The 25,570-nt window shown below is 42.6% G+C and overlaps 1 protein-coding gene across 1 annotated transcript; it reads left to right on the forward strand.

Moving 5' to 3' along the window:
• LOC139667726 (uncharacterized protein DDB_G0283357-like) lies at positions 1 to 21,987 on the forward strand. The gene is made up of 28 exons (XM_071547217.1): positions 1 to 26; positions 2,479 to 2,969; positions 3,881 to 3,965; positions 4,808 to 5,247; positions 6,079 to 6,145; positions 6,362 to 6,493; positions 6,602 to 6,712; positions 7,145 to 7,276; positions 7,928 to 8,262; positions 8,386 to 8,641; positions 8,954 to 9,088; positions 9,461 to 10,089; positions 11,001 to 11,085; positions 11,928 to 12,223; positions 12,324 to 12,478; positions 14,830 to 15,029; positions 15,462 to 15,593; positions 16,020 to 16,151; positions 16,578 to 16,709; positions 17,097 to 17,314; positions 17,453 to 17,708; positions 17,793 to 18,116; positions 18,489 to 18,680; positions 18,933 to 19,160; positions 19,455 to 19,732; positions 20,463 to 20,524; positions 20,649 to 20,714; positions 21,400 to 21,987. Exons 1-28 carry the CDS (start codon positions 1 to 3, stop codon positions 21,985 to 21,987), a joined length of 6,183 nt encoding a protein of 2,060 aa, XP_071403318.1.
• Positions 21,988 to 25,570: the final 3,583 nt, after the last annotated feature.

The raw sequence follows: 25,570 nt of genomic DNA on the forward strand, positions 1-25,570 counted from the left end.
ATGAATAACTGGTACATGAATAACTGGTACAGTGGCACTAGTGGGGTGTTTGGTGAATGACACTTGCTCCTTAGCATGTGTCAGAATGGTATCACATACCTATAAAATGAAGGCAACATTTTTATGATTATGGTGCACACCTAGACAAATGAGATTGCTTTACACAGTGTTGCCCAAAATAATAAGATCTCTCTGGACAACCATCCAAGTACACAGTTACTACAGTCTGTTATAATCAGTAGTGGGCACCAATATATGGGCACCATATGCAGATATGATTTGACAAAACCAAAATCACCGTATGGAAGTGCGTGTCAAAATACTGTATACTGTATACTGTATGTAGAGAACAGCATCTTAAGTAGTTACAGCAGAAAAACACTACAGTACACAACAATAATCAAACATGTGCAGCAATTCATTGATCCACAGTTCCTTTACAAAAAATGCCCAGGACAGGCACCTATGTGTTCAGTTCTTTTGTGCAACATGCACACATATAGCATGAGCTAATGCAGCCATTTCAACCTGCCCCCCCAGCAGACTGTTTGCTATGCACTGGCAAACAATCTAGAGCTATAAAATATTAACGGCTATTATTAAAAATGATTCTAAACTAACTCATTTTCAATGCAAGCTTAGGTAAGACGTCGTCCTCCATTGACTGACCACTGCTGCATGGTCTAACACCACTGACAGTGACAGACTAGACTGGTCATTTGAATTTTTCAAAACACAAGCATATAATATTCCTGTGAAAAAGGAACATTCCCTTAGAGGAAAATCAAGTGAGGATTCATTTTCTTTTTTCAGGTGAGGTCTTCACCTGTCTTGGCCTTTATTTGACTATTTTTAGAGGTGGTAAAAAGCTAAATGTAGAGAGCTAAAAATGGTCTATCTGCATCTAAATCTATATATGCATGTCTATCTGTCTTTACTTTTGTCATTCACATTAACATTTTAAAACAAAGATAAATATTGGCAATAAAAAAAGAAAAATCAGAATGCAACACCACAGAAAAAGTCAAGGGGGGTGAATACTTTCATAAAGCACTGTATAAACCTTCAATGCCTGAAGTTGCAGGAATTTAGTTGTAGACAGTTGCATGATTTTGCCACTACATAACTATAATTCATTTAACTCAGTGTGGAAAGGGCCACCTTGGTCTAAGGGGCATACTTTGTCGCATGTCAGACTCATCCCCCTCTCTCTCCAAATCTCTGCTGTCTGTCTCCACTGTGACTTGACCAATAAAGGCAAAAAAGTCTTTTGCCTTTATTGTCATTATAGTTTTTAACATTTTTAAAGGAACATGTGTGCTTGCTTGCACAGTATATATGTGACCCCTTCTGTAAGTTAATATACGTATAGTGCCAACAAGTGTAGGAATAGTTCCTAGGTGACAAATGTTAGGCTGAGGAAAAAATAGGAGAACATTTTTTTTAAGTACCACATTGCTAAAAAACTGTCCCTTCCAAAAATCACTAATTAAAAAAGATTTTGGAATGAATCCATTTTCATGTAACACTGCTACAAAATTTAGAATGCCTCATAATCACAACTTCAAAACTGTATGAACAATGTTTTCGGAATGTGAAGTGGCAATGTCAAATGACCTTCTACTAATATAAGGTAAGAATACTATTTTTGTTCAAAATACATCTACAATTTTAAGTGCTAAATAAAGTGTTAAACAATATAAACCTGACTTAAATTAAGTAATAATGAAATAAAATGAACTGAAATAAATCTAATAATATATTTGAAAAACTATAATTTTATTTTATCACTATTGAAACAATGCTTGGTATGTAAACAAGTACAGACCCACGGCGCGTGTGTTGAGTTCCACTAGCTGCCGTTGGCTGCGCCATCGAAAAAAAAAAAAGACAGAAATAACTAAAAAATAAAACAATGCTAATTTATTTCAACAGCTAAAATACTTTGTTAAAAGTTGATTGTAAAAGCAAAAAAAACAAAAACAAAAACTAAACAAAAAATATCCCATTGCTTGAATATATAGATTGAGATATGAGTGTCATACTATGAATTTATGTTGTTAATAACATTTTTTCTTTTTTGTGTTCATACCTGAATCTCATTTAAGAGCACAACTAATGGTGCTGACACCATATCTACAAGATCACCTACAACAACAGCTGCACCAACAACTACCACAACTGATTCCAAAACAAGTATTATAATGGTAACTACAACCACAGAAGCACAACCAACTCAAACAACTACAACAGTATCACCAGCAACTACAACTGCTCCTCCAACCATCACAACTGCCCAAACTACAACTATAGCAACTCCTACAACAACAGCAGTTGCGGGAACAACTACAACAGCTCCTCCAACAACTACAACAGTACAACCAACTACTACAAAAGCTGCTCTAACCACCACAACTGGTCAAAGTACAACAGCACAACCAACAACTGAAACCACCACAACTGCCCGAACTTCAACAGCTACCACAGCCACACCAACAACTACAACACCTCCACCAACAACTACACCAGAAGCACCAACAACTACAACAGTTCCTCCTACCAGCACATCTACCCAGTCTACAACAGCCCCTCACACAACTACAACAGCACAACCAACAACTACAACTGCTTCTCCCACCACAACAACTGCCCACACAACAATAGCAGTTCCCACAACAACAGCACAACCAACAACAGGTCCTTCAAGCAGAACAACTGCCCAAACTACAACAGCAGCACCCACCACCGCTGCATCAGTAACTACAACAGCTCCTTCAACAATGACAACAGTACAATCAACAACTACAACAGTTCTTCCTACCACCACAACTGCCAAGACTACAACAGCAGCTCCCTCAACTACAACAACAGCACTAACAACTGCAACAGCAGCACCAACGATTGCATCATCTCCTCCAAAGACTACAACAGCACAACCAACAACTACTGCTGCTGCTACCACCACAACTGCCCATACTACAACAGCTACCACAACTACAACAGCACAACCAACACCTACAACTGCAGCTGCTACCACCACAACTGCTGCCACACCAACAACTACAACACCTCCACCCTCAACTACAACAGTTCCTCCTACCACCACAACTGCCCAGCCTACAAAAGCCCCTCACACAACTACAACAGAACAACCTACAACTACAACAGTATCATCAACAGTATTGGTAAGTACATGATTTAAAAGTACCTGTCCAACTGCAGATTTTTACAGCAAACTTTAATTATTTGTCCTCTAGATTTTTGTCAAAGGAAATAAAACTTTTCTAACAAAAATGCAGACCTATGATACAGAATGAAATAATCATGAATTTCATTTCTAAAATGTCCTCATTCTGTATTGCTCTAACGCACTTATTAAATTACTGTTCAAAACCATTTTTCAAACACTTGTTTTTGACCATACAAACTTCACATTAAAAATGTGTTAATATAAAAATCTTCCTTAGTTTTTCCTCTCAGTATTCACTGCCTCTTTACAAGGTCTCCTTAAAGATTTAACTCATAATCTCAGGAGAGAAAAACATCATGCAAGATCATCACTCATATCCTAAAATTATGTTGGAAATTTCATGGATGGTGATAAAGTGTATTGCAGTAGTGTATTGCAGAGTGGAACCGGTGGGAATCAATCCATTATGTCAACACATGGTGTGCACACTGAATATCATTGGCTATTAATCTTAAATAATTGATTTGACAGTTCATGCAACAGACTAACCGAAAAAAACGCAATGACATGAAAAAAACAGGACACATAAGAAACAAACAACCCAAAACAATGTGTGAAATTGAAGAAATCCAGAGGACCTTCTTACTTTGCACTGTTCCTTCTTACTTTACACTGTTTGTCTACTTCCAGATTTCAGCAGCAACAACAAAAGAATCATCTCCAACCAGAGCTTCGAAAACAGCTCCTACTGGAGTTTCTATTACCGCTGCAGCCAGTGCACTGATAACCACAACCATCCCCTCCATCACCAATGCCATAACTACGGCATCAACTGATCCACCACAAGATGATGAGGGCTTCCTGATTCTACTGTTTAATATTGACAGTGTTTTCATCCAAGCATACAAGGACTCACAGTCCCCAGAATACATAGCGCTGGCTAATAATGTTACAACAGAGGTAAAATACTACTAATTTATTCAAAAGTCCTCTTTTGAGATAAAGCAAATGTAAAATAAATGTAAACACATATTTTTCATTATCTTAATTTAGAGACATAAACAAACAAATCATATCACATCACATCACATTCATATTTTCCTGTTCTTTAGTTCAACAGAGCTTTCCATGCTGCATATCCACTGACTTTCCGGAGATGCATTGTGATACGTTTTAGGTAAGTAATACTCACACACTTTCAGAAATATTTATGATGTTTCAGAGATTCATGATTGCTCCCAAAATATTCCACACTGACCAACATTTCTCTCATTAGCCCTGGCTCTGTTAAGGTGGAAACAAATTTGATCTTTAACAACCAGACAGTGGTTCCAACAACCACCAGTGCAGTGGAATCTCTCCAAATGGCAATCAATACTTCAATTGTATCACTCAATGTCATCCCCGACAGGATTAGTGCAGGTTAGTGTCCTTGTCATGCATCATGTCACCTTTAGTTTTAGTGACAACTCTTACAAATGTGAACATTATTTATAATATTATTTTTCATACAATACTATACTATTTTAAGTTATTTAAATTTAAAAATATACTGTATCTCTACAACGACTTTCAGTCAAAACTAATATGTGTTTTTTTCTTTTCCTTGTATAACAGCTCTGCCAAAAACCATAAAATATACAACAGCAACTACAAACACAGCTGCAGTATCAAAAACCACAATTGCCCACACTACAACAGCAGTTCTTACAACTACAACAGTTCCTCCTACCACCACAACTGTCCAGTCTACAACAGCCCCACACAGAAAAACAGCACAACCAACAACTACAACGGCTCCTTCCACCACTTCAACTGCCCAAAGTACAACAGCAGCACCCTCAACTACAACAACAGCACCAACAACTACAACAGCAGCACCCACCACAGCTGCAAGAACAGCTCATTCAACGACTACAACATTCCAATCAACAACTACAACAGTTCCTCCTATCACCACAACTGTCCAAATTACAACTACCAAAATAATAGCAGCCACACCAACAACTACAATATCTCTTCCAACAACTACAACAGCTCCAACGACAACTACAACAGTACAACCAACAGCAACAACAGTTCCTCCTACCACCACAACTGCCCAGTCTACAACAGTAGTTCCTACAACTACAACAGCACAATCAACAACCACAACAGCAGCTGCAACCACAAGTGCCAAAACTACAACAGCTACCACAACAATAGCAGCGACACCAACAACTACAACAGCTCTTCCAACAACTCCAACAGCTCCACCAACAACTACAACAGCACAACCAACAACTACAACTGTACTTCCCACCACCACAACTGCCTCAAGTACAACAGCAGCCGCAACAACTACAACAGCTCCTCCAACAACTATATCTACTCCTCCAACCACCACAGCTGTTCAAACTACAACTGTAGCTCCCACAACTACAACAGCAGCACCAACATCTACAAGAGTAGCACCAGCAACTACATCAGGTTCTCCAACGATTACAACAGCACAACAAACAACTACAACTGCTCCTCCAAGCACAACAACTGCCCAAACTACAACAGCTGCATCCATCACAGCCACACCAACAACTACAACAGCTCTTCCAACAACTCCAACAGCTCCACCAACAACTACAACTGTAGCTCCCGCAACAACAACAGCAGCACCAACATCTACAAGAGTAGCACCAACAACTACATCGGGTTCTCCAACGATTACAACAGCACAACGAACAACTACAACTGCTCCTCCAAGCACAACAACTGCCCAAATTACAACAGCTGCATCCATCACAGCCACACCAACAAGTACAACAGCTCTTCCAACAACTACAACTGCTCCAACAACAACTACAACAGTACAACCAACAACAACAGTTCCCCCTACCACCAAAACTGCCCAGTCTACAACAGTAGGTCCTACAACTACAACAGCACAACCAACAACTACAACAGCAGCTGCAACCACAAGTGCCAAAACTACAACAGCTACCACAACAATAGCAGCAACACCAACAACTACAACAGCTCTTCCAACAACTCCAACAGCTCCACCAACAACTACAACTGTAGCTCCCACAACTACAACTGTACTTCCCACCACCACAACTGCCTCAAGTACAACAGCAGCCGCAACAACTACAAGAGCTCCTCCAACAACTATATCTACTCCTCCAACCACCACAGCTGTTCAAACTACAACTGTAGCTCCCACAACTACAACAGCAGCACCAACATCTACAAGAGTAGCACCAGCAACTACATCAGGTTCTCCAACGATTACAACAGCACAACAAACAACTACAACTGCTCCTCCAAGCACAACAACTGCCCAAACTACAACAGCTGCATCCATCACAGCCACACCAACAACTACAACAGCTCTTCCAACAACTCCAACAGCTCCACCAACAACTACAACTGTAGCTCCCGCAACAACAACAGCAGCACCAACATCTACAAGAGTAGCACCAACAACTACATCGGGTTCTCCAACGATTACAACAGCACAACGAACAACTACAACTGCTCCTCCAAGCACAACAACTGCCCAAATTACAACAGCTGCATCCATCACAGCCACACCAACAAGTACAACAGCTCTTCCAACAACTACAACTGCTCCAACAACAACTACAACAGTACAACCAACAACAACAGTTCCCCCTACCACCAAAACTGCCCAGTCTACAACAGTAGGTCCTACAACTACAACAGCACAACCAACAACTACAACAGCAGCTGCAACCACAAGTGCCAAAACTACAACAGCTACCACAACAATAGCAGCAACACCAACAACTACAACAGCTCTTCCAACAACTCCAACAGCTCCACCAACAACTACAACTGTAGCTCCCACAACTACAACTGTACTTCCCACCACCACAACTGCCTCAAGTACAACAGCAGCCGCAACAACTACAAGAGCTCCTCCAACAACTATATCTACTCCTCCAACCACCACAGCTGTTCAAACTACAACTGTAGCTCCCACAACTACAACAGCAGCACCAACATCTACAAGAGTAGCACCAGCAACTACATCAGGTTCTCCAATGATTACAACAGCACAACAAACAACTACAACTGCTCCTCCAAGCACAACAACTGCCCAAACTACAACAGCTGCATCCATCACAGCCACACCAACAACTACAACAGCTCTTCCAACAACTCCAACAGCTCCACCAACAACTACAACTGTAGCTCCCACAACAACAACAGCAGCACCAACATCTACAAGAGTAGCACCAACAACTACATCAGGTTCTCCAACGATTACAACAGCACAACGAACAACTACAACTGCTCCTCCAAGCACAACAACTGCCCAAATTACAACAGCTGCATCCATCACAGCCACACCAACAAGTACAACAGCTCTTCCAACAACTACAACTGCTCCAACAACAACTACAACAGTACAACCAACAACAACAGTTCCCCCTACCACCAAAACTGCCCAGTCTACAACAGTAGGTCCTACAACTACAACAGCACAACCAACAACTACAACAGCAGCTGCAACCACAAGTGCCAAAACTACAACAGCTACCACAACAATAGCAGCAACACCAACAACTACAACAGCTCTTCCAACAACTCCAACAGCTCCACCAACAACTACAACTGTAGCTCCCACAACTACAACTGTACTTCCCACCACCACAACTGCCCCAAGTACAACAGCAGCCGCAACAACTACAACAGCTCCTCCAACAACTATATCTACTCCTCCAACCACCACAGCTGTTCAAACTACAACTGTAGCTCCCACAACTACAACAGCAGCACCAACATCTACAAGAGTAGCACCAGCAACTACATCAGGTTCTCCAACGATTACAACAGCACAACAAACAACTACAACTGCTCCTCCAAGCACAACTGCCAAAACTACAACAGCTGCATCCATCACAGCCACACCAACAACTACAACAGCTCTTCCAACAACTACAACAGCAGCACCAACATCTACAAGAGTAGCACCAGCAACTACATCAGGTTCTCCAACGATTACAACAGCACAACGAACAACTACAACTGCTCCTCCAAGCACAACAACTGCCCAAACTACAACAGCTGCATCCATCACAGCCACACCAACAACTACAACAGCTCTTCCAACAACTACAACAGCTCCAACAACAACTACAACAGTACAACCAACGACAACAACAGTTCCTCCTACCACCACAACCGCCCAGTCTACAACAGTAGGTCCTACAACTACAACAGAAGCTGCAACCACAAGTGCCAAAACTACAACAGCTACCACAATAGCAGTGACACCAACAACTACAACAGCTCTTCAAACAAGTTCAACAGCTCCACCAACAACTACAACTGTAGCTCCCACAACTACAACAACAGCACCAACATCTACAAGAGTAGCACCAGCAACTACATCAGGTTCTCCAACGATTACAACAGCACAACGAACAACTACAACTGCTCCTCCAAGCACAACAACTGCCCAAACTACAACAGCTGCATCCATCACAGCCACACCAACAACTACAACAGCTCTTCCAACAACTACAACAGCTCCAACAACTACAACAGCTCCAACAACTACAACAGTACAACCAACAACAACAACAGTTCCTCCTACCACCACAACTGCCCAGTCTACAACAGTAGGTCCTACAACTACAACAGCACAACCAACAACTCCAACAGCAGCTGCAACCACAAGTGCCAAAACTACAACAGCTACCACAACAATAGCAGAGACACCAACAACTACAACAGCTCTTCCAACAACTCCAACAGCTCCACCAACAACTACAACTGTAGCTCCCACAACAACAACAGCAGCACCAACATCTACAAGAGTAGCGCCAACAACTACATCGGGTTCTCCAACGATTACAACAGCACAACGAACAACTACAACTGCTCCTCCAAGCAAAACAACTGCCCAAATTACAACAGCTGCATCCATCACAGCCACACCAACAAGTACAACAGCTCTTCCAACAACTACAACTGCTCCAACAACAACTACAACAGTACAACCAACAACAACAGTTCCCCTTACCACCAAAACTGCCCAGTCTACAACAGTAGGTCCTACAACTACAACAGCACAACCAACATCTACAACAGCAGCTGCAACCACAAGTGCCAAAACTACAACAGCTACCACAACAATAGCAGCAACACCAACAACTACAACAGCTCTTCCAACAACTCCAACAGCTCCACCAACAACTACAACTGTAGCTCCCACAACAACAACTGTACTTCCCACCACCACAACTGCCCAAAGTACAACAGCAGCCGCAACAACTACAACAGCTCCTCCAACAACTACAACAGTACAACCAACTACTACAAAAGCTGCTCTAACCACCACAACTGGTCAAAGTACAACAGCACAACCAACAACTGCAACCACCACAACTGCCCGAACTTCAACAGCTACCACAGCCACACCAACAACTACAACACCTCCACCAACAACTACACCAGAAGCACCAACAACTACAACAGTTCCTCCTACCAGCACATCTACCCAGTCTACAACAGCCCCTCACACAACTACAACAGCACAACCAACAACTACAACTGCTTCTCCCACCACGACAACTGCCCACACAACAATAGCAGTTCCCACAACAACAGCACAACCAACAACAGGTCCTTCAAGCAGAACAACTGCCCAAACTACAACAGCAGCACCCACCACCGCTGCATCAATAACTACAACAGCTCCTTCAACAATGACAACAGTACAATCAACAACTACAACAGTTCTTCCTACCACCACAACTGCCAAGACTACAACAGCAGCTCCCTCAACTACAACAGCACTAACTGCAACAGCAGCACCAACGATTGCATCATCTCCTCCAAAGACTACAACAGCACAACCAACAACTACTGCTGCTGCTACCACCACAACTGCCCATACTACAACAGCTACCACAACTACAACAGCACAACCAACACCTACAACTGCAGCTGCTACCACCACAACTGCTGCCACACCAACAACTACAACACCTCCACCCTCAACTACAACAGTTCCTCCTACCACCACAACTGCCCAGCCTACAAAAGCCCCTCACACAACTACAACAGAACAACCTACAACTACAACAGTATCATCAACAGTATTGGTAAGTACATGATTTAAAAGTACCTGTCCAACTGCAGATTTTTACAGCAAACTTTAATTATTTGTCCTCTAGATTTTTGTCAAAGGAAATAAAACTTTTCTAACAAAAATGCAGACCTATGATACAGAATGAAATAATCATGAATTTCATTTCTAAAATGTCCTCATTCTGTATTGCTCTAACGCACTTATTAAATTACTGTTCAAAACCATTTTTCAAACACTTGTTTTTGACCATACAAACTTCACATTAAAAATGTGTTAATATAAAAATCTTCCTTAGTTTTTCCTCTCAGTATTCACTGCCTCTTTACAAGGTCTCCTTAAAGATTTAACTCATAATCTCAGGAGAGAAAAACATCATGCAAGATCATCACTCATATCCTAAAATTATGTTGGAAATTTCATGGATGGTGATAAAGTGTATTGCAGTAGTGTATTGCAGAGTGGAACCGGTGGGAATCAATCCATTATGTCAACACATGGTGTGCACACTGAATATCATTGGCTATTAATCTTAAATAATTGATTTGACAGTTCATGCAACAGACTAACCGAAAAAAACGCAATGACATGAAAAAAACAGGACACATAAGAAACAAACAACCCAAAACAATGTGTGAAATTGAAGAAATCCAGAGGACCTTCTTACTTTGCACTGTTCCTTCTTACTTTACACTGTTTGTCTACTTCCAGATTTCAGCAGCAACAACAAAAGAATCATCTCCAACCAGAGCTTCGAAAACAGCTCCTACTGGAGTTTCTATTACCGCTGCAGCCAGTGCACTGATAACCACAACCATCCCCTCCATCACCAATGCCATAACTACGGCATCAACTGATCCACCACAAGATGATGAGGGCTTCCTGATTCTACTGTTTAATATTGACAGTGTTTTCATCCAAGCATACAAGGACTCACAGTCCCCAGAATACATAGCGCTGGCTAATAATGTTACAACAGAGGTAAAATACTACTAATTTATTCAAAAGTCCTCTTTTGAGATAAAGCAAATGTAAAATAAATGTAAACACATATTTTTCATTATCTTAATTTAGAGACATAAACAAACAAATCATATCACATCACATCACATTCATATTTTCCTGTTCTTTAGTTCAACAGAGCTTTCCATGCTGCATATCCACTGACTTTCCGGAGATGCATTGTGATACGTTTTAGGTAAGTAATACTCACACACTTTCAGAAATATTTATGATGTTTCAGAGATTCATGATTGCTCCCAAAATATTCCACACTGACCAACATTTCTCTCATTAGCCCTGGCTCTGTTAAGGTGGAAACAAATTTGATCTTTAACAACCAGACAGTGGTTCCAACAACCACCAGTGCAGTGGAATCTCTCCAAATGGCAATCAATACTTCAATTGTATCACTCAATGTCATCCCCGACAGGATTAGTGCAGGTTAGTGTCCTTGTCATGCATCATGTCACCTTTAGTTTTAGTGACAACTCTTACAAATGTGAACATTATTTATAATATTATTTTTCATACAATACTATACTATTTTAAGTTATTTAAATTTAAAAATATACTGTATCTCTACAACGACTTTCAGTCAAAACTAATATGTGTTTTTTTCTTTTCCTTGTATAACAGCTCTGCCAAAAACCATAAAATATACAACAGCAACTACAAACACAGCTGCAGCATCAAAAACCACAACAGCTCCTTTTACCACCACAATTGCCCACACTACAACAGCAGTTCTTACAACTACAACAGTTCCTCCTACCACCACAACTGTCCAGTCTACAACAGCCCCACACAGAACAACAGCACAACCAACAACTACAACGGCTCCTTCCACCACTTCAACTGCCCAAAGTACAACAGCAGCACCCTCATCTACAACAACAGCACCAACAACTACAACAGCAGCACCCACCACAGCTGCAAGAACAGCTCATTCAACAACTACAACATTCCAATCAACAACTACAACAGTTCCTCCTATCACCACAACTGTCCAAATTACAACTACCAAAATAATAGCAGCCACACCAACAACTACAATATCTCTTCCAACAACTACAACAGCTCCAACGACAACTACAACAGTACAACCAACAGCAACAACAGTTCCTCCTACCACGACAACTGCCCAGTCTACAACAGTAGTTCCTACAACTACAACAGCACAACCAACAACCACAACAGCAGCTGCAACCACAAGTGCCAAAACTACAACAGCTACCACAACAATAGCAGCGACACCAACAACTACAACAGCTCTTCCAACAACTCCAACAGCTCCACCAACAACTACAACAGCACAACCAACAACTACAACTGTACTTCCCACCACCACAACTGCCTCAAGTACAACAGCAGCCGCAACAACTACAACAGCTCCTCCAACAACTATATCTACTCCTCCAACCACCACAGCTGTTCAAACTACAACTGTAGCTCCCACAACTACAACAGCAGCACCAACATCTACAAGAGTAGCACCAGCAACTGCTCCTCCAAGCACAACAACTGCCCAAACTACAACAGCTGCATCCATCACAGCCACACCAACAACTACAACAGCTCTTCCAACAACTCCAACAGCTCCACCAACAACTACAACTGTAGCTCCCACAACAACAACAGCAGCACCAACATCTACAAGAGTAGCACCAACAACTACATCGGGTTCTCCAACGATTACAACAGCACAACGAACAACTACAACTGCTCCTCCAAGCACAACAACTGCCCAAATTACAACAGCTGCATCCATCACAGCCACACCAACAAGTACAACAGCTCTTCCAACAACTACAACTGCTCCAACAACAACTACAACAGTACAACCAACAACAACAGTTCCCCCTACCACCAAAACTGCCCAGTCTACAACAGTAGGTCCTATAACTACAACAGCACAACCAACAACTACAACAGCAGCTGCAACCACAAGTGCCAAAACTACAACAGCTACCACAACAATAGCAGCAACACCAACAACTACAACAACTCTTCCAACAACTCCAACAGCTCCACCAACAACTACAACTGTAGCTCCCACAACAACAACTGTACTTCCCACCACCACAACTGCCCAAAATACAACAGCAGCCGCAACAACTACATCAGGTCCTCCAACAACTATATCTACTCCTCCAACCACCACAGCTGTTCAAACTACAACTGTAGCTCCCACAACTACAACAGCAGCACCAACATCTAAAAGAGTAGCACCAGCAACTACATCAGGTTCTCCAACGATTACAACAGCACAACGAACAACTACAACTGCTCCTCCAAGCACAACAACTGCCCAAACTACAACAGCTGCATCCATCACAGCCACACCAACAACTACAACAGCTCTTCCAACAACTCCAACAGCTCCACCAACAACTACAACTGTAGCTCCCACAACAACAACAGCAGCACCAACATCTACAAGAGTAGCACCAACAACTACATCGGGTTCTCCAACGATTACAACAGCACAACGAACAACTACAACTGCTCCTCCAAGCACAACAACTGCCCAAATTACAACAGCTGCATCCATCACAGCCACACCAACAAGTACAACAGCTCTTCCAACAACTACAACTGCTCCAACAACAACTACAACAGTACAACCAACAACAACAGTTCCCCCTACCACCAAAACTGCCCAGTCTACAACAGTAGGTCCTACAACTACAACAGCACAACCAACAACTACAACAGCAGCTGCAACCACAAGTGCCAAAACTACAACAGCTACCACAACAATAGCAGCAACACCAACAACTACAACAGCTCTTCCAACAACTCCAACAGCTCCACCAACAACTACAACTGTAGCTCCCACAACTACAACTGTACTTCCCACCACCACAACTGCCCCAAGTACAACAGCAGCCGCAACAACTACAACAGCTCCTCCAACAACTATATCTACTCCTCCAACCACCACAGCTGTTCAAACTACAACTGTAGCTCCCACAACTACAACAGCAGCACCAACATCTACAAGAGTAGCACCAGCAACTACATCAGGTTCTCCAACGATTACAACAGCACAACAAACAACTACAACTGCTCCTCCAAGCACAACAACTGCCCAAACTACAACAGCTGCATCCATCACAGCCACACCAACAACTACAACAGCTCTTCCAACAACTACAACAGCTCCAACAACTACAACAGATCCAACAACTACAACAGTACAACCAACAACAACAACAGTTCCTCCTACCACCACAACTGCCCAGTCTACAACAGTAGGTCCTACAACTACAACAGTACAACCAACAACAACAACAGTTCCCCCTACCACCACAACTGCCCAGTCTACAACAGTAGGTCCTACAACTACAACAGCACAACCAACAACTCCAACAGCAGCTGCAACCACAAGTGCCAAAACTACAACAGCTACCACAACAATAGCAGCAACACCAACAACTACAACAGCTCTTCCAACAACTCCAACAGCTCCACCAACAACTACAACTGTAGCTCCCACAACTACAACTGTACTTCCCACCACCACAACTGCCCAAAGTACAACAGCAGCCGCAACAACTACAACAGCTCCTCCAACAACTATATCTACTCCTCCAAACACCACAGCTGTTCAAACTACAACTGTAGCTCCCACAACTACAACAGCAGCACCAACATCTACAAGAGTAGCACCAGCAACTACATCAGGTTCTCCAACGATTACAACAGCACAACGAACAACTACAACTGCTCCTCCAAGCACAACAACTGCCCAAACTACAACAGCTGCATCCATCACAGCCACACCAACAAGTACAACAGCTCTTCCAACAACTACAACTGCTCCAACAGCAACTACAACAGTACAACCAACAACAACAGTTTCTCCTACCACCAAAACTGCCCAGTCTACAACAGTAGGTCCTACAACTACAACAGCACAAACAACAACTACAACAGCAACTGCAACCACAAGTGCCAAAACTACAACAGCTACCACAACAATAGCAGCAACACCAACAACTACAACAGCTCTTCCAACAACTCCAACAGCTCCACCAACAACTACAACTGTAGCTCCCACAACTACAACTGTACTTCCCACCACCACAACTGCCCAAAGTACAATAGCAGCCGCAACAACTACAACAGCTCCTCCAACAACTATATCTACTCCTCCAACCACCACAGCTGTTCAAACTACAACTGTAGCTCCCACAACTACAACAGCAGCACCAACATCTACAAGAGTAGCACCAGCAACTACATCAGGTTCTCCAACGATTACAACAGCACAACGAACAACTACAACTGCTCCTCCAAGCACAACTGCCAAAACTACAACAGCTGCATCCATCACAGCCACACCAACAACTACAACAGCTCTTCCAACAACTACAACAGCTCCAACAACTACAACAGCTCCAACAACTACAACAGTACAACCAACAACAACAACAGTTCCCCCTACCACCACAACTGCCCAGTCTACAACAGTAGGTCCTACAACTACAACAGCACAACCAACAACTCCAACAGCAGCTGCAACCACAAGTGCCAAAACTACAACAGTTACCACAACAATAGCAGCAACACCAACAACTACAACAGCTCTTCCAACAACTACAACTGTAGCTCCCACAATTACAACTGTACTTCCCACCACCACAACTGCCCAAAGTACAATAGCAGCCGCAACAACTACAACAGCTCCTCCAACAACTATATCTACTCCTCCAACCACCACAGCTGTTCAAACTACAACTGTAGCTCCCACAACTACAACAGCAGCACCAACATCTACAAGAGTAGCACCAGCAACTACATCAGGTTCTCCAACGATTACAACAGCACAACGAACAACTACAACTGCTCCTCCAAGCACAACTGCCAAAACTACAACAGCTGCATCCATCACAGCCACACCAACAACTACAACAGCTCTTCCAACAACTACAACAGCTCCAACAACTACAACAGCTCCAACAACTACAACAGTACAACCAACCACAACAACAGTTCCCCCTACCACCACAACTGCCCAGTCTACAACAGTAGGTCCTACAACTACAACAGCACAACCAACAACTCCAACAGCAGCTGCAACCACAAGTGCCAAAACTACAACAGCTACCACAACAATAGCAGCAACACCAACAACTACAACAGCTCTTCCAACAACTACAACTGTAGCTCCCACAATTACAACTGTACTTCCCACCACCACAACTGCCCAAAGTACAATAGCAGCCGCAACAACTACAACAGCTCCTCCAACAACTATATCTACTCCTCCAACCACCACAGCTGTTCAAACTACAACTGTAGCTCCCACAACTACAACAGCAGCACCAACATCTACAAGAGTAGCACCAGCAACTACATCAGGTTCTCCAACGATTACAACAGCACAACGAACAACTACAACTGCTCCTCCAAGCACAACTGCCAAAACTACAACAGCTGCATCCATCACAGCCACACCAACAACTACAACAGCTCTTCCAACAACTACAACAGCTCCAACAACTACAACAGCTCCAACAACTACAACAGTACAACCAACAACAACAACAGTTCCCCCTACCACCACAACTGCCCAGTCTACAACAGTAGGTCCTACAACTACAACAGCACAACCAACAACTCCAACAGCAGCTGCAACCACAAGTGCCAAAACTACAACAGCTACCACAACAATAGCAGCAACACCAACAACTACAACAGCTCTTCCAACAACTCCAACAGCTCCACCAACAACTACAACTGTAGCTCCCACAACTACAACTGTACTTCCCACCACCACAACTGCCCAAAGTACAACAGCAGCCGCAACAACTACAACAGCTCCTCCAACAACTATATCTACTCCTCCAAACACCACAGCTGTTCAAACTACAACTGTAGCTCCCACAACTACAACAGCAGCACCAACATCTACAAGAGTAGCACCAGCAACTACATCAGGTTCTCCAACGATTACAACAGCACAACGAACAACTACAACTGCTCCTCCAAGCACAACTGCCCAAACTACAACAGCTGCATCCATCACAGCCACACCAACAACTACAACAGCTCTTCCAACAACTACAACAGCTCCAACAACTACAACAGCTCCAACAACTACAACAGTACAACCAACAACAACAACAGTCCCTCCTACCACCACAACTGCCCAGTCTACAACAGTAGGTCCTACAACTACAACAGAAGCTGCAACCACAAGTGCCAAAACTACAACAGCTACCACAATAGCAGCGACACCAACAACTACAACAGCTCTTCCAACAACTCCAACAGCTCCACCAACAACTACAACTGTAGCTCCCACAACTACAACAACAGCACCAACATCTACAAGAGTAGCACCAGCAACTACATCAGGTTCTCCAGCGATTACAACAGCACAAGGAACAACTACAACTGCTCCTCCAAGCACAACAACTGCCCAAACTACAACAGTTGCATCCATCACAGCCACACCAACAACTACAACAGCTCTTCCAACAACTACAACAGCTCCAACAACAACTACAACAGTACAACCAACGACAACAACAGTTCCTCCTACCACCAGAACCGCCCAGTCTACAACAGTAGGTCCTACAACTACAACAGAAGCTGCAACCACAAGTGCCAAAACTACAACAGCTACCACAATAGCAGCGACACCAACAACTACAACAGCTCTTCCAACAAGTTCAACAGCTCCACCAACAACTACAACTGTAGCTCCCACAACAACAACAGCAGCACCAACATCTACAAGAGTAGCACCAACAACTACATCAGCTTCTCCAACGATTACAACAGCACAACGAACAACTACAACTGCTCCTCCAAGCACAACAACTGCCCAAACTACAACTTCTGCATCCATCACAGCCACACCAACAAGTACAACAGCTCTTCCAACAACTACAACTGCTCCAACAACAACTACAACAGTACAACCAACAACAACAGTTCCCCCTACCACCAAAACTGCCCAGTCTACAACAGTAGGTCCTACAACTACAACAGCACAACCAACAACTACAACAGCAGCTGCAACCACAAGTGCCAAAACTACAACAGCTACCACAACAATAGCAGCAACACCAACAACTACAACAGCTCTTCCAACAACTCCAACAGCTCCACCAACAACTACAACTGTAGCTCCCACAACTACAACTGTACTTCCCACCACCACAACTGCCCAAAGTACAACAGCAGCCGCAACAACTACAACAGCTCCTCCAACAACTATATCTACTCCTCCAAACACCACAGCTGTTCAAACTACAACTGTAGCTCCCACAACTACAACAGCAGCACCAACATCTACAAGAGTAGCACCAGCAACTACATCAGGTTCTCCAACGATTACAACAGCACAACGAACAACTACAACTGCTCCTCCAAGCACAACAACTGCCCAAACTACAACAGCTGCATCCATCACAGCCACACCAACAACTACAACAGCTCTTCCAACAACTACAACAGCTCCAACAACTACAACAGCTCCAACAACTACAACAGTACAACCAACAACAACAACAGTCCCTCCTACCACCACAACTGCCCAGTCTACAACAGTAGGTCCTACAACTACAACAGCACAACCAACAACTCCAACAGCAGCTGCAACCACAAGTGCCAAAACTACAACAGCTACCACAACAATAGCAGCGACACCAACAACTCCAACAGCTCCACCAACAACTACAACTGTAGCACCCACAACTACAATAGCAGCACCAACATCTACAAGAGTATCACCAACAACTACATCGGGTTCTCCAACGATTACAACAGCACAACGAACAACTACAACTGCTCCTCCAAGCACAACAACTGCCAAAACTACACCAGCTGCATCCATCACAGCCACACCAACAAGTACAACAGCTCTTCCAACAACTACAACTGCTCCAACAACAACTACAACAGTACAACCAACAACAACAGTTCCTCCTACCACCAAAACTGCCCAGTCTACAAAAGTAGGTCCTACAACTACAACAGCTCCAACAACTACAACAGCTCCAACAACTACAACAGTACAACCAACAACAACAACAGTCCCTCCTACCACCACAACTGCCCAGTCTACAACAGTAGGTCCTACAACTACAACAGCACAACCAACAACTCCAACAGCAGCTGCAACCACAAGTGCCAAAACTACAACAGCTACCACAACAATAGCAGCGACACCAACAACTCCAACAGCTCCACCAACAACTACAACTGTAGCACCCACAACTACAATAGCAGCACCAACATCTACAAGAGTATCACCAACAACTACATCGGGTTCTCCAACGATTACAACAGCACAACGAACAACTACAACTGCTCCTCCAAGCACAACAACTGCCAAAACTACACCAGCTGCATCCATCACAGCCACACCAACAAGTACAACAGCTCTTCCAACAACTACAACTGCTCCAACAACAACTACAACAGTACAACCAACAACAACAGTTCCTCCTACCACCAAAACTGCCCAGTCTACAAAAGTAGGTCCTACAACTACAACAGCACAACCAACAACTACAACAGCAGCTGCAACCACAAGTGCCAAAACTACAACAGCTACCACAATAGCAGCGACACCAACAACTACAACAGCTCTTCCAACAACTCCAACAGCTCCACCAACAACTACAACTGTAGCTCCCACAACTACAACTGTACTTCCCACCACCACAACTGCCCCAAGTACAACAGCAGCCGCAACAACTACAACAGCTCCTCAAACAACTATATCTACTCCTCCAACCACCACAGCTGTTCAAACTACAACTGTAGCTCCCACAACTACAACAGCAGCACTAACATCTACAAGAGTAGCACCAGCAACTACATCAGGTTCTCCAACGATTACAACAGCACAACGAACAACTACAACTGCTCCTCCAAGCACAACTGCCAAAACTACAACAGCTGCATCCATCACAGCCACACCAACAACTACATCAGCTCTTCCAACAACTACAACAGTACAACCAACGACAACAACAGTTCCTCCTACCACCACAACTGCCCAGTCTACAACAGTAGGTCCTACAACTACAACAGCACAACCAACAACTACAACAGCAGCTGCAACCACAAGTGCCAAAACTACAACAGCTACCACAACAATAGCAGCTCAACCAACAACTACAACAGCTCTTCCAACAACTCCAACAGCTCCACCAACAACTACAACTGTAGCTCCCACAACTACAACAGCAGCACCAACATCTACAAGAGTAGCACCAGCAACTACATCAGGTTCTCCAACAATTACAACAGCACAACAAACAACTACAACTGCTCCTCCAAGCACAACTGCCCAAACTACAACAGCTGCATCCATCACAGCCACACCAACAACTACAACAGCTATTCCAACAACTACAACAGCTCCAACAACTACAACAGCTCCAACAACTACAACAGTACAACCAACAACAACAACAGTTCCTCCTACCACCACAACTGCCCAGTCTACAACAGTAGGTCCTACAACTACAACAACACAACCAACAACTCCAACAGCAGCTGCAACCACAAGTGCCAAAACTACAACAGCTACCACAACAATAGCAGCGACACCAACAACTACAACAGCTCTTCCAACAACTCCAACAGCTCCACCAACAACTACAACTGTAGCTCCCACAACTACAATAGCAGCACCAACATCTACAAGAGTAGCACCAACAACTACATCAGGTTCTCCAACGATTACAACAGCACAACGAACAACTACAACTGCTCCTCCAAGCACAACTGCCCAAACTACAACAGCTGCATCCATCACAGCCACACCAACAACTACAACAGCTCTTCCAACAACTACAACTGCTCCAACAACAACTACAACAGTACAACCAACAACAACAACAGTTCCTCCTACCACCACAACTGCCCAGTCTACAACAGTAGGTCCTACAACTGTAACAGCACAACCAACAACTACAACAGCAGCTGCAACCACAAGTGCCAAAACTACAACAGCTACCACAACAATAGCAGCGACACCAACAACTACAACAGCTCCTCCAACAACTCCAACAGCTCCACCAACAACTACAACTGTAGCTCCAACGACAACTACAACAGCAGCACCAACATCTACAAGAGTAGCACCAACAACTACATCAGGTTCTCCAACGATTACAACAGCACAACGAACAACTACAATTGCTCCTCCATCCACAACAACTGCCCAAACTGTAACAGCAGCGCCCACCACAGCTGCACAAACTACAACAGATTCTTCAAGAACTACATCACAATCAACAGCTACAACAGGTCCTCCTACAGCAGATGCACGTACAACTACAGCAACTCTATCAACAACTACAACAGCTCCTCCTACCACCACACCTGCCCAGACTACAACAGCAGCTCCCACAACGACTACAATAGCACCAACAACTACAACAGCATCATCAACAGCTGCATCAGCTCCTCCAACCACAACTACCCAAACTACAACACCTCCCCGAACAACTGCAACAGTTCCTCCTACCACCACAATTGCCCTGTTCACAACAGCAGCTGCTACAATGGCAACCATACCAACAACTACCACAGCACCACCAACAACTACAACTGTTTCTCCTTCCACTACAACCGTTCAAACTACAACAGCAGCTCTGACAACTACTACAACAGCTGCAACAACTACAACAGCACAATCAGCAACTACAACTTCTTCTCATAACACAACTGTTCAAACTACAACTACAGCAGCTCCTACAACAGTTGCACCAACATCTGCAACAGCAGGTTTCACCACTACAACAGTAGCTCCAACAACTACAGTACCAACCACAACTGTCCTGACTACAGCAACAGCAACTTCTACAACAGCAGCACCAACTACAGCTGACCCTGCAACAACTACAACAGCAGCTCTAACACCAACAGCACCACTTACAAGTCCATCTGCTCTTTCAACAGCTACCACAGTATCTCTGACAACTACATCGGCAGCACCATCAACTACCCAACCTATGTCTACATTCAGTAGCAGCACAATGGTAAGTCATAGTCATAGCATTATCATTTTTCATCCCATTTTTTGTACAACCTTTTAATATTTTGGTTTTATCATTAAAATATGTATTAATGCACGATTAATATAAGACCCATTTTTAACACTTTTTTGTCAAAGCCATAAAACGAGCAATTCCATTCACAGTGGTGAAAATTAACATTACAATTTCCTTTTTGAACACCTACTGATACTGATATTTTAACAGAAATTATGTCAAGGATTTGCCACTAATGAATTCCATTGCCAGACATTATGATGTTTGAATTCCTCAATCCACCCCCACCAATGTGTGTACCTTCGTATCAATCGTTTTACTTATTTAAGTGCAATAAATGAAAGAACGATTTCACTGCCTTTTTGCTTTTGCATTTGAGTTGACACCACAGAAAACGGAAAGAGAGATGTGCATTTTTCCTTTTAAGACAAGATAAGATAAGATAAGATGAGATAAGATAAAATAGTGCTTTATTGATCCCCCCTGGGGAAATTCAGGTGCCACAGCATGCAATTGACGGACAATGCCAAAGAAGTAAAGTATGTCAACTACAAGGTAATAAAGAAATAAAGGAAATAGCTACAAACATAGAACGAAGGTAATGAACATAATATATAACAATAGAGACAATAGAGATAAAGTAGAACAAAAGTAGTGCAAAAAGAGCGAAAAAGTACCTGCAATATAGGGAAAAATGGAAAAGTAGAGAAGAAAAGTGGGAGCTGCTGTGACAGGCTGCCACCCATGACGGTGCCTCTACTACACTTTTTGTTTTTAGTTTGTCAATCCAGAAAATAAGTAAGTATTGCGGAGGTGTGGACAGGACAGGCCCTGACTCCCGGACGGACCTCAATTTCAGAGTAAAAGCATTAGTGTTTGCCATCTGAACCAGTTGTTACGGTAACAACAACAACAACTTTTTTCTCTCCCCGCTGTTGCCTCAAGTCTACTGTAAACAGGATTTTATTGAAAAAGAACATTTGTAATTTGAGATTTCATAAATCATGGCAGTGCTAATGCTTTTTTAATCCCAGGTTAAAGTACTTTGTCATCATGGCCCAACGCTATACACAGAGAATACAACGAAAAATCAGTTGCTTTCTGGTACATTGAGTCATTCTCACCAGTTACAGCTGGCTAGGGCAGCAGCATTAGAAAACTTCTGTCAATGGCTAATTCCTGGTAATCTCTGTAATCAGAGGTGCAAAAAGTGAAAATGAATGGGGATGGACCTTTTTCTTGAGGCTGTAGGTTAGTAAATACACATCTGAATTGCACTGATTCAGTCTGGCATACTGTAGTTAGAGATAACTAAGATAACTAATAATCCACTTAATAAACTGGGGGGACACATCCAAGTGCACATGATTATGAGCCTGTAGATGAGGCTGATTTGTATTCAGAGCACTGGAGAAAGAAAAAAAACCAAAAACATTATTCTGATGTAACTGTGGTCTCTCAGATAGGCTATATTTTTAAATTTAGCTACATTAAAAAGCAAGCTGTGACGATTAAACTACTACTATAGCGCAGCTTTAACGTTACTCCTAGAGCTGTCAGGTTTCATTGCCGCCCTCGTCTCTGCCAAGCTCTGTTTGGGCAGGAAGAAAGATAATTAATTACTGTTTAACAACTTGGTACAAACGGACGAACACAATCACTTTTACAAAATTGAGGTCCATCCTGTCTGGAAGTCAGAGTCTGCCCTATCCACACATATTTTTTGTATTGACAAACTAAAAGCAAAACGGAAAAAGCACATTGCTCATTCCTTTTCTGTGGTGTCAACTCAAAGGCAAAAAGCAAAAGGCGGCAACATAGTCTTTTTTATTTAATGCACTGAAGTGAGTAAAACAACCCACCCCACCCCTATCTACCAACCCCTGAGCATGTTTAAGTGCTGTGCCATTATGTGCCACATTTTCCACTGTTCAAACACCAATTAAATTATAAACAAAAAAACATCTCTTAGGTCATCTTCAACTACATTTCTAAAATAGGTAAGACAAGAAGTCATATTTGACTAACTATATAAGTATTACTTTTTTAATTTTAATTTCTAAATAAGTTCTTACACAGTACCAAATTTTACATCTCCTGTGATCATACACAATCAACTTGAATTAGAATTGAATATATGTGTTTTTTCTACACCATGCTACCATAAAATCTTTCTACAGATCCCAAATTCCAAAAAGGAAATGCAAATAGGATACCAAAAAAAACATGACTAGCCAGCATTCCTGTCATTTGTTAAATTATTGCTGATTAAGCTTTGGAGTCTTTTTGAAGACAATCAACACTTTTGCTCTTGTGTGGTAAGTAAATGATTTGGAAGTATGTGATCAACCAGGGATTTGTACAAAAATCTTTAATTTCTGTGAAAGGAAATAAAACTTTCCAACAAAAATCCACACCAGTGATAAACAATGAAATAATCACTAATTTGATTTTTTAAATTCCCTCATTCTGTATTGCTTTCAGAGAAAAAGTCAATGCAGTTATGCAGTAAATATAAGCATGCTTATATTTCCACTCATATTTACTGTGGCTCTATCCCACTCCAATAATGCATACCCCCTGTGCACCTAAAAAGCACTAGCGCACTTGTAAAATAATCAGAGAAAATTGATGGATTCAGTTGTTTACAGAAACTGAGAGCTGATAATTCTGTCAGATTACGTGTGAAATTCTACATGATTCTTTTACTTGATGATACACTGAATATAATCCCATTTAAGACTTATTTTTCTTGGGGAAAAAACAACGTCCGTAGTCGTAGAAATCCAGGGGACTTTCTATACTTTGCACTATTTGTCCACTTTCAGATTTCAGCAGTAGCAACAACAGAATCATCTCCAACCACAGCTTCGACAACTTCGACAGCCCCTACCGCAGTTTCTATTACTGCTGCAGCGAGTGCACAGATAACCACAACCATCCCTGCCACTACCAACGCCAGAACTACAGCATCAACTGATCCCCCACAAGAAGATGAGGGCTTCCTGATTCTGCTGTTTGATATTGATCGTGTTTTCATCGAAGCATACAAAGACTCACAGTCCCAAGAATACCAAGACCTGGTTAAAAATGTCACAGCGGAGGTAACATACCACTCATTTATTCAAATTTCCTCTTGTGAGATAAAACAAATTTTAAATGTATTTACATACATAATTTACATTACCTTCATTTACATGACATGAAATTCATTGACATTAAAGAAACTAATCAACATTGTCCCATTCTTTA

This window comes from Centroberyx affinis, unplaced genomic scaffold (assembly GCF_046629955.1).
Source record: "Centroberyx affinis isolate AG114_WGS23_722 - 3 ecotype Tasmania unplaced genomic scaffold, CSIRO-AGI_Caff_v1 ptg005727l_1, whole genome shotgun sequence".
Lineage (NCBI taxonomy): Eukaryota > Metazoa > Chordata > Actinopteri > Beryciformes > Berycidae > Centroberyx > Centroberyx affinis.

Coding starts and splice junctions, on each gene's coding strand:
- LOC139667726 (XM_071547217.1), top strand. CDS start 1: ATGAATAACTGGTACATGAATAACTG. Junction 7,277..7,927: donor AACTACAACTGCTCCTCCAA/GCACAACAACTG, acceptor CAACCACCACAG/CTGTTCAAACTACAACTGTA. Junction 16,710..17,096: donor AACTACAACTGCTCCTCCAA/GCACAACTGCCA, acceptor AAAGTACAACAG/CAGCCGCAACAACTACAACA.